General features: G+C 41.5%; 1 protein-coding gene across 2 annotated transcripts; it reads right to left on the reverse strand.

Moving 5' to 3' along the window:
- Nucleotides 1-513: 513 nt before the first annotated feature.
- Nucleotides 514-7,736, reverse strand: GCP1 (glycoprotease 1). 2 transcript variants are annotated; one of them, XM_086803736.1, is made up of 13 exons: nucleotides 7,340-7,736; nucleotides 7,201-7,245; nucleotides 6,990-7,064; nucleotides 6,078-6,174; nucleotides 5,905-5,995; nucleotides 5,550-5,599; nucleotides 5,186-5,376; nucleotides 4,980-5,065; nucleotides 4,626-4,731; nucleotides 4,241-4,321; nucleotides 4,031-4,145; nucleotides 870-958; nucleotides 514-787 (listed from the first exon to the last, which is right to left on the reverse strand). In XM_086803736.1, the coding sequence occupies exons 1-13, from the start codon at nucleotides 7,649-7,651 to the stop codon at nucleotides 653-655; spliced, it is 1,473 nt and encodes a 490-aa protein (XP_086659862.1). In that variant the 5' UTR covers nucleotides 7,652-7,736; the 3' UTR covers nucleotides 514-652. The 2 variants fall into 2 exon arrangements, with proteins under 2 accessions (XP_086659862.1, XP_086659863.1); XM_086803737.1 differs by having other exon boundaries at nucleotides 4,653-4,731; nucleotides 7,340-7,735.
- Between the last annotated feature and the right edge of the window lie 2,242 nt (nucleotides 7,737-9,978).

The raw sequence follows: 9,978 nt of genomic DNA on the forward strand, positions 1-9,978 counted from the left end.
TCTCTGATCTCACCTTATGGTATCTATGCTTCTCATCTTGAATCATCAGACAAGTTAAACAAATTTGATTCCTTCATTTGAACCTTGAGTGCTCTTTCGACACATACTTTTTGCTTCCTATGTATTCTTTGTAATCTAGCCAAGATCTTCCTTTATTGGCTCTTCATCATCTTTTACTTTCTGCAACTCATACTAGCAAACCTACAATCCCATTATTCTATCCCTACACTTCCTCGTATTAGTTTCTCAAATACACTCAAGATAATCTTTCATAACTCACTATTCCATTCTCATATGAGCCTCATTCCACTCAAGATAGTGGCTTCAAGAAAGATAGTTTGACCTATCACTCCAAAGAAATCCTATGCATGCTATCAAGCCCTATTAAGCATTATGCAAGTTGTCTAAAGGATAAGGGGGCTGTCATGCACAAAAAATGGAAAATGGAGCCACCAGGTATGAGATGCAAAGATGGAGAGGAAGGGCACAATAACGATGGCATGCAGCTTTAACTTCAGAAAGACACTTGGCAGTGAAAATTAGGAACACAGTAAAAACAATCAGCAAACGGATACAATTTGCATAGCTTCTTTCCAATCAGGGAAGCATAAAAGAATTGAGTAAGACCCATAACATTTTAAGGCTTAATCAATCACAATGAAGACTGCATGCCAGTGCGAACTTCAGCTGTGAGTGATTGATGAACATGAGCTGTCTTCAAAGATCGAGCACTGCTCTGCCCTTCAGCATAGATCTCACCCAACTGCCAGCGAGGCCTTAAATCCAACTGCATCCATCAAAAGAATAAGAGACGCTGCAGGTACAAACTTGTCTTTGAGTATCATGGGCAAGGTTTAAGTTTTGCTTACATAAACATCCTCTGGTTCATCGATAGGTGGAGGTGGCTGAATCCTTCCAAGCTGAAAATGTTCCACTCCAGCCCATGCTACCATTACACCTGCCGAATGTACAAATGATAAAAGGTCCTACTTACATACAAAGAGCTAACTTAACGTCAACTGTTATGAGTTGCACATAATTTATCATGCAAGCCAGGACTCACTGATGACTACATGTGCTTCATGCAAGGGACAGTCACATATAAGGTTGAATGATACAAATGCATACGCACGCGCACGCACGCGTGTTTCATGCAAGGGACAGTCACATATAAGGTTGAATGATACAAATGCATACGCGCACGCACGCACACATGCACGCATATATAACATGTGCTTCGTGCAAGAAACGGTCACATATACGGTTGAATTGTGCGCACACCACACATATATAGATATATATGTGTATAGATATGTATGTGTGTGTGTGTGTGTGCGCGCGCGCGCGCGTACGTGTGTGTGTATCAAGGCATCCCAGGCAAGCCAAGAGCTATGGGGGATGGAATATCTCCATGGTGTGTGCAAAGAGAGAGAGAGAGAGAGAGAAAGAGAGAGAGAACAAGGTTCTTAGAGAGTATTTGCATGACTCAATGATGGCTTGATTAGATACATTGAACTTACACCAATTGCATGCTTTTGTAGGCTGTAAGCCTTATCTTTTGACTCAAGGAAATCACACACATACTAGACGAGTGACACGGTATTATCTTATCCACACCTAAGGGTGGGTTCACACACACTAACACACTTAACCCTTTTAGGGGCTGTTCACACACATACACAAGCGGGTACACAAACCCAAGTACACCTACACAATGGATACACACATAGAGACTCCAAAATATCCAACAAACCCCCCTTCGGAGCGATGGTGGAATGACTTGAGATAACCTTCAATAGCCACAATGATTTGGGTTCAACAATCCACTCTAATGCTCCATCTATGATATGTTCCTTACTGCAAACTCATAGCCTACTAAGTGTGGTTTAAAGGCCAATGAGCTTGGCACAAAAGGCTCAAAGACTCAACAAGCATAGCTCAAAGGCTTAACAAGCATGGATGCGTAGAGAATCAAAGGTCTTTGGAATAGGTGCCAAAAGAGCTTGACCACTGATAACTTACATTAGTCTCTCAGAAAATCAACCCTCCCTTGATCAAATCACGAGTAGACTAGAATAGTGGAGCCTTTAATAGCATAAAGCGGTACAAAAACATTAAAAATTGATAGACATGACGAACACTTACTACAAATCTATTTCCGAGGATGACCCAACACACATAAAAAACAGAAAAGAAATATTTTATGGAAGTTAATAAACTTCCGAAGCTGGTGAAGTGTCGATGAAGATGCCATTTTCGATGGCGTCGCCAAGCAATTGACGCTTGGCCAATCATTTTAGGCCCAAGGACCAAGGAATGTCTTCAATGTGTCGACGGAGCCTTCAATTTGGAAAAGCCCCAAATTTTGGATGATGCTGAAATCTTAATTTGATGCAAATGATTCAAATTTTGCAAAACCACCAACTTTTGAGTGTTGCAGAAGCTTCAATTTTGGGCTAATTTCTCTGATTTTATAGAAATCCCCAATTTTCGGTGAAGTGCAGGGTTTCAATTGACTGATTTTGAGCACATTCATGGTAAAGCCCTAAATTTAATTGAATATATATGCTTGAATTAAATGATATTCACCACCTTTGATGATGATTTTTTTGCAGGCACAGGTGGTTGGAGCAGTAGCAATTCCAGAGCAGGGACACAAGGCGTGGACAGGGGCTGCAGGAGAGGTGGCACTGGGCAGAGCAAGGCGACGGGCAAGCGCTGACGGGAACAGTGGCAACCAGAAACGACAGAAAGCTGCACAAGTGGGTGGCAAAGAAATGGACTGCGGTGGCTGATGATCGTGGTCAGCGCAAAGGAGGCAAGCCTGCCCGCTGTGGAGCCAGATATGGGCCACTTGGCGAGGGCAGCAAATCTACGTCATGTGACGAAGGCGGCAGCAGCAGCAACAGGAAACATCGATTATCAGTACTGGAGATGGGTGACGGCACCAATACTTAAGAGTCGCAGCAGAGACAATAGGTGAAGATTCGCTTAGGCGAGCACACACAAAGAAGGTGAAGATGAGCTAGACAATGAACTGCATCACAACTGAGGGTGGCTTAGAAACCCTGAAAGGCTAATCCTAATACCCTAAACCAGCTCTGATACCATGTTTTAAATCAAGACATCCCAAGAGTGCCAAGAGCTATGGGGGATGGAAGATCTCCATGATGTGTGCAGAGAGAGAGAGAGAGAGAGAGAGAGAGAGAGAGAGCACAAGGCTCTTGAGAGTATTTGCACGACTCGATTATAGCTTGATAAGTGCATGCTTTTGCAGGCTGTAAGCCTTATCTATTGACTCAAGGGAATCCCAAACACATACTAGACAAGTGACACATGGCATACTTACCTTATCCACACCTAAGGGTGGGTTCACACACACTAACACACTATATGCACACACACACACACACACGCACACACGCGTGTGTGTGTGTGTGTGTGCATATAGTGTGTTAGTGTGTGTGAACCCACCCTTAGGTGTGGATAAGGTAAGTATGCCATGTGTCATATATATAGATGAATCCAGGAACATGCCCAAATTCACCTTATAAGAAAGTGCAATTTATAACCTCATGGTAGTCATCCACAAGAAAATAAACCATCAACTCCATCATGCATAGAATGGACTAGATACTACGACATCCCCACTAACCTCATTAGTGCCCAATAGTGGGTGTAGAACTTGGTATCAATATATGCTCCCACAGTGCACACACACGTGTGTGTGTGTGTGTGTGTGTGTGTGTGTGTGACATATATATATACACACATACTTGTGTATACACACACACACACACACATATATATGTGTGTGTGTGTGTGTGTGCACATGTAAGTGGATATATACGTGCGCGAGCGCGCGCGCGCGCACACACACACACACACACGTGTGTATATATAAAATACATGTATAATACATACATGTACATGTATATATGTGCGTACATATATACGCATATATACATGTGTGTGTGTGTGTGTGTGTGTGTGGAGAGAGAGAGAGAGAGAGAGAGAGAGAGAGAGAGACCATTGTCGGTACACAATCTTGGAGGTGGACAAGAAAGGCAAAGATTATGCTTCTCTACTAGCTTTCCAAGCCTTTCTCGCACCACTTTGTTGGAAGCAACACCACCTGAAACAACCTGATCGAAAAGGCCCCCAAAAAAAAAACTCAGCATGAACATTAGGAAAAAGAAAAAGCAGGCCTAATTTTAACAATCAACACCAGTTCAAGTACCAGGAATTTGATTGAGCTCATTGATTTAGCCCACTCAATAGCTCTCGAGCACTTCTCTTCCAAGTGTAGGACAGCAACTCTCTAGTTCAAGATCCCAAACTGGGTTAGGCCGAAAATGGTTGAGGCCTTGCTTTGGTCTCATAAACAATTATGATTTTTTGTGCATTGTTAATTCTCTGACAATCCTTCAACTAATGCTTTGATACACTTGATTAAGCAGGTTTCAAGTAAGTGTGATATATCTTTCATGCTGTGCAGCAATGCTAAGCTCCCTACCATACTACCGTATAATGATTGGATGCAGTTGAAAAGTCCCACTTTCGAAGCTTCTATGCATAGTGTGGGATTACAAGCAATAATCATTGTGACTTTGAAAGACATTAACCTTACATGTTTGGCAATTGCTTCGGACCTGAAAAGAGGCAGCAATGTCCGCTCGAACTTGCCGGTCTTCTGCATTTGCATCTCTTATATGTACACAGTCCGGTTTGCTGAAAGCAGAATTCAATTAAGTTTAAAATGCTTATTGTTAAGTATTACTTGGGGCCTTCACACAAGTAGTCAACAAAATGGAGGCCGGCAGGCTATGGAAGGGCTTGATTCCCCATTCACGAGCAGTGGGCCCCTTGCTTATTGTCAGATCATCTGACAGCAACAACACTAAGACAAGTCTTCTGAGTAGATGTCAGCAAAGTACAAACTATTAAAGATCCATGCATGCGTCACACGGACAGCTTACATGTCTTTAGATGCGACTGCCATTTTCACTTGAGTCTTCAAACCTGCATAGGAAAAGTTGCAGTCTCGATGGCTCCGCATGGGGACCTGGCAGAGGAAAGCCACTCCATCAGATTGTAACGTGTGTACATGCATGCATACTCCACCTACAGTTGCTCTATCCAGCTTCATGATAAAAGCTTAAGGTAGGAAGCTTCACGCGCTTACTGAGAAGTTGATAGACATAGCATTGCCTTCTGTAGCAAGTTCCTCAACAGCTGGACCACCCCCTTTTGCCAAATCTAAGCCCAACATTCTTGCTGTCTTATCATAAGCTTCTCCGATTGCATCATCTATGGTTGTTCCTAATTGGATGTAGTCTCCAACCTTCTGAGCCAGCAAAAGAAGGTTATGGCCTCCTGCAGTCCACCCCATGTATGAGACACCAAAAGCAAAACACTAGCCCCAGTATGTGGGCATAATGGTCACTAACTGTGCAGGATGCTTCCCTAGCTAAACAGCACAACCAAGGGTGTGATTGAATGACAATGAGAAAAAATCCATGGATCTCACGAAATAGTAAGTCAATTACCAGACACAAGGAGGACTAGGAAAGGAAACTCTAACTGCCGGTCTGTCAACCTGCACACATGGAAGGGGAAGTCATATCACCAAAGATGAGTTTCACTAGAAGCAAAGGCATATCTAAGGTGCCAGGATTTTTTGAAACCTAAGGTGCCAGGGTTTAAACCTGGGACCAGCCATTAAGCGAGCCTGGTCGCAACCACTCAGGCTAGAGCCCACCAGAGTTTTCTACATGTTGGTATCATAAAAATAAGCAAGCGAAAATCCCCCGACCCACAAAAAAAGAGCTGCAAATTTTCCCTTGACTGAAAAAGCCATATTATCTTTCCATTCCATGCTTCATTAGTTTGCAGTATTATAACCTGGCAACCAACGCATGGGCTTCCATGTGATGCACACCAATCCAAGGCAGCCGATAGGTCCGGGCCATGGAACGGGCCTTCCTTACACCAACTGCACAAATCCATCAATTCACTTTGATACGAAGCATTCCTTTAAAATGAGTAGATTGAATATTCATGTCATTAACACTAACCCCTTAGGCATAAGCTCAATCCAGGACCAATGGTAACAGCCACAGCTGATAGATCTGATTCTTTTATGTGTGCTCGGGAGAGGGCCTCAGTCACAACCTTTTCAAAGCAAAAAAGCAGACCACTAAAAAGAAGATATTTTACAAAAAAACTGAGTAGCAAACAGTAGGAATTGCTGCTGACACATAGCACAGAAAGAAGATAGTATAAAGGAAAATGTGTACACACACAGAATGTCAAGTATATAAGAAGTGTAAATCACAGCTTCCTGTCACATGCATCAGGCCCATACATCAGATGCATGTGTTATGCTAGGGCTAATGGAAGCTATGATAGCTATGGAGCCTTGAAGGCAAACATGGCTATGGCATTTGATTAACAGAGAAGTAAGGGAGAGAGTGTGAGTTATAGAGAGAAAGACAATGCTTCAAAGAGAGATAAATTGCATGACTCAAAGATGTGACTTGTATTACTTCAATCAAGTACAATGATTTTATAGGCCAGCATTTGTGATGATCTCTAGATACTTGTTTTGCTTGCTGAGGGCTGCCTCTGGCTAGCTGTGTCAGCATACAGGTATGCAAGAATGATGAACTCTAAACCGCCCTATAACAGCTCCGAAGCCTTCCAGGTCTACCGGTAAGAGAATTTTTCAATCGCAGAGGATGCTGCTCAAATAAATCCAGAGTTGACATGCTACTATTTAAAAACATAAACTCAATCCGGTTCATGATCACAGAATACATGGAGGTATCCCTTATTCATGAATACACTCTAGGGCTCTAGTGGTGCTTGAAGCACTTGTAGTCATGTGTTTGCCCCTATCCTCTGCACGCTTGTGTCTGCATTGAAAATGCACGCATTGAACAAGCGTCGATCACAACAAGGTAACAGAAAAGTGAGAAAACCCCAACCTTGTCTATAACTTTCGCATGCCCTTCCTCTGCCATTTTTGGAAACACACCTCCATACTGAGCCAACATCTCTGCCTTCACTAATAAAATCAGTACAACACTTAGCATGTCAAACAGCTTCGGAATTCCAAGTCTAAAAATGAGTTACTTTCATTAGTGAGGCATAGGCTCTTTGGCAACCATGATATGCTAGGCTTAGGGATGTACAGACCTGAGAAGAAACAACTTCGCTGAGAATCTCACCATCGCTTGTAACCTGGTTGAGACCCACAAATACATAAACGAATTCAGAAAAGAACTTCACCAAATTTCTTATATATTCATCAGCCATACCCATGCTTTTTTCATACCACGGCAGCACCAGTGTCATCGCAGCTGGTTTCGATGCCCAGTATTAACAAATCACGTCGACTGATATTGTTCTGAGGCACAGCGGTGGTGTGAAGCCTGTGAGCTAGTGTAAACGCTGCGCAACAGAGGCTGCGATGGCGGGGAGATTCAAAGAACTTGCTAGATCTTGCACCGGTTGAGAAGTTTAAGCTGAGCGGCAGAAGCCTCTCGACCTGGTAGTGATGCAACCGAGAACCCGTCATCATCATCATCATCCTTGTAGAGACAGGAACTACTTTGTGGGCGATTTTGCACTGCCCAAGTAACCTCATGATGTCTCTCTCTCTCTCGACTCTCTCTCTCTGCTCGACTATGTATGTATTTGCATCTGCTCAAGTGTGGGTATCCTTCATTTGAGTGGACAAGGGTGCACACCATATGTTCAAACCTTCGGAAAATTACTAGCCTTAGGTGTGTGTGGGCTAGTTGGGGTGACTTCCTATGGTTAGAGGAGTCAGATGGTTTAGCACAAAAATGTATAGGGCATTTCAGGATGGTTTAGCTCAAAAATCTACACACACAAGGCGTTCTTTCAGGATGGTTTGGCACAAAAATTAGGATGGTTTAGCACAAAAATTAGTAATTTAAGGATCGAGGAGAGAGTATTGTGCATTCAAATTTCTCGCCAATAGTTTGGCGACAACTTAAGCTAGAAGATAATTTTCTTAATTCCATGTAATATTAATTAGCGGTGATGGAAGAGAAAGGGCACGATTTAGGGGTGGAAAATTAGTAATCATGTTGATGGGCACCAATTAGGGTGTTTTGAAAAAAACACGATCTACCTATTCAACTCTCTATACCAAGCATCCATCTCCAAGGAAATGCTTCCTTGTGCATAATGCATTCCCATGCTATCTTAAAGAGAGAGTACTTCCTTAGTTTGGACTCATGCTTGCAAACTCACAATTCCACTCTTCAATCCCAACACCAACTCAAGTTGGTTTATTCAAAAGCACTTTATGTGTACCTCTCACAACTTACTAGTTTGGAGTACTTCCTTAGTTTGGACTCATGCTTGCAAACTCACAATTCCACTCTTCAATCCCAACACCAACTCAAGTTGGTTTATTTAAAAGCACTTTATGTGTACCTCTCACAACTTACTAGCTCCATTTACTTTACATTTTCATGCTTTATTCCACTCAAAATAGATGCTTCAATCAAGAGGGTTTGCCTAATAAACAAGAAAAATTTAATTCATGCCTCCCAATTATGACACACTGATGACATAGTGTTTTATTTTCAAGCTATATCAATAAACCTCTTATAAAAAATAAAAATAAAAAGAGTAGGTAGAAAGCTTTAAGAACAAGAGGGAAAGAAGGAGTTGAGCTCTTAAAGGAAGCTTGAGCATGCAAAAGTCCATTAGAGTGTAGTGAAATTTACTTACATATACAAAGTGATCAGATATTATTCACAAGGATTCTTCATATGTAAGTAAATTTACTTACATAGCCTTAACCCCCATAGTCAACTTAAACCACTATCAAAAAACTGGGGGTCAAAAAAATGCCTTAACCCCCATAGTCAACAAGGATTCTTCATATGTAGCCTTAACCCCCATAGTCAACTTAAACCACTATCAAAAAACTGGGGGTCAAAAAAATGCCCCCTAATTGTCATTCTCCTTTTAAAAAATATGATCGAATGCATTCCTGTCTCACTAGCTGTGTCTCTACAAATGTGATGCAACAATGTTTATAATGTTGCAATTCATTTGCATTTCAAAATTTTGGCACCTCAAAAAGCTTTGTACCTCTCATATTAGCTTCAATCATTATATTGAAATCGCATGCGCGTTGTCCTTACTTTTAATAGGGATTATGGTTTACAAATCTTCCTTTTTTATGTGTTTTCTAGAAACTAAGATTTCAAGCACAAAACCAAGAATCAAGCACATGAGTAAAGTAAGTAAGGTAAACCCTAAACTCTAGTGTTGCTAAAAAGTAAAACAAATTCACCTTTTGCTTCCTTTTTCCCTTGCTTCAACTTTTTGTTTGCTTCTTTTACTTCCTTGTAAGTTGAAGTCTAGCAAGCATATATGACAAATTCTATCAAGCTGGCAAGCAAGCAAACAACTATGTCAGTGTGAAATTTCTTTTTTATTGTGGACGGCTCCCCTTCGAGCCCTATGCATGCTCTTAGAGAGAGGTTTCCCATAAGCATTCATAGATCTTCTGAGTTCCATAGAGCACAGATAGCTTTATGCATTATGTATGCATAAGAGCTCTATGCATAGAGCTATACATAGACATGAGCTCCATAAGCATGCATAGCTCTTTTAACTCTATAGAGTGTGGATAGCTCTATGTATAGAGCTATGCATAGATAGAAGCATAGAGCTCTTATCTATATACATAAGAGCATAGAGAATATAAAGAGAATATGGAGGAGGGGGAGAGCTTGAGTTCCTTATATAAACAAACACACACACCACAAACAGCAAGACACAAGAGATATGGATGGCTAAATTTTCTTCTATCTTCTTCTCTTCTCTGCAACCATTAACATAAAGAGATAAGAGTATATTACTATAAGGGAAAGTACTCTCATACTATAACATATAATAGTTGATCCATAGTGTCAAGCCGACTAT

Source organism: Cibotium barometz, chromosome 10, assembly GCF_041138505.1.
Source record: "Cibotium barometz isolate CiBa-2024 chromosome 10, ASM4113850v1, whole genome shotgun sequence".
Taxonomy (NCBI): domain Eukaryota; kingdom Viridiplantae; phylum Streptophyta; class Polypodiopsida; order Cyatheales; family Cibotiaceae; genus Cibotium; species Cibotium barometz.

What these genes read in the sequence shown, in the direction of transcription:
- GCP1 (XM_086803736.1), bottom strand. Translation starts at nt 7,651, where the DNA reads ATGAGGTTACTTGGGCAGTGCAAAATCGCCCACAAAGTAGTTCCTGTC. An exon ending in ATGCGAAAGTTATAGACAAG is followed by an intron (nt 6,175 to 6,989) that starts GTTGGGGTTTTC and finishes TGCTTTGAAAAG; the next exon opens with GTTGTGACTGAGGCCCTCTC. An exon ending in ATGAACCAGAGGATGTTTAT is followed by an intron (nt 788 to 869) that starts GTAAGCAAAACT and finishes TGATGGATGCAG; the next exon opens with TTGGATTTAAGGCCTCGCTG.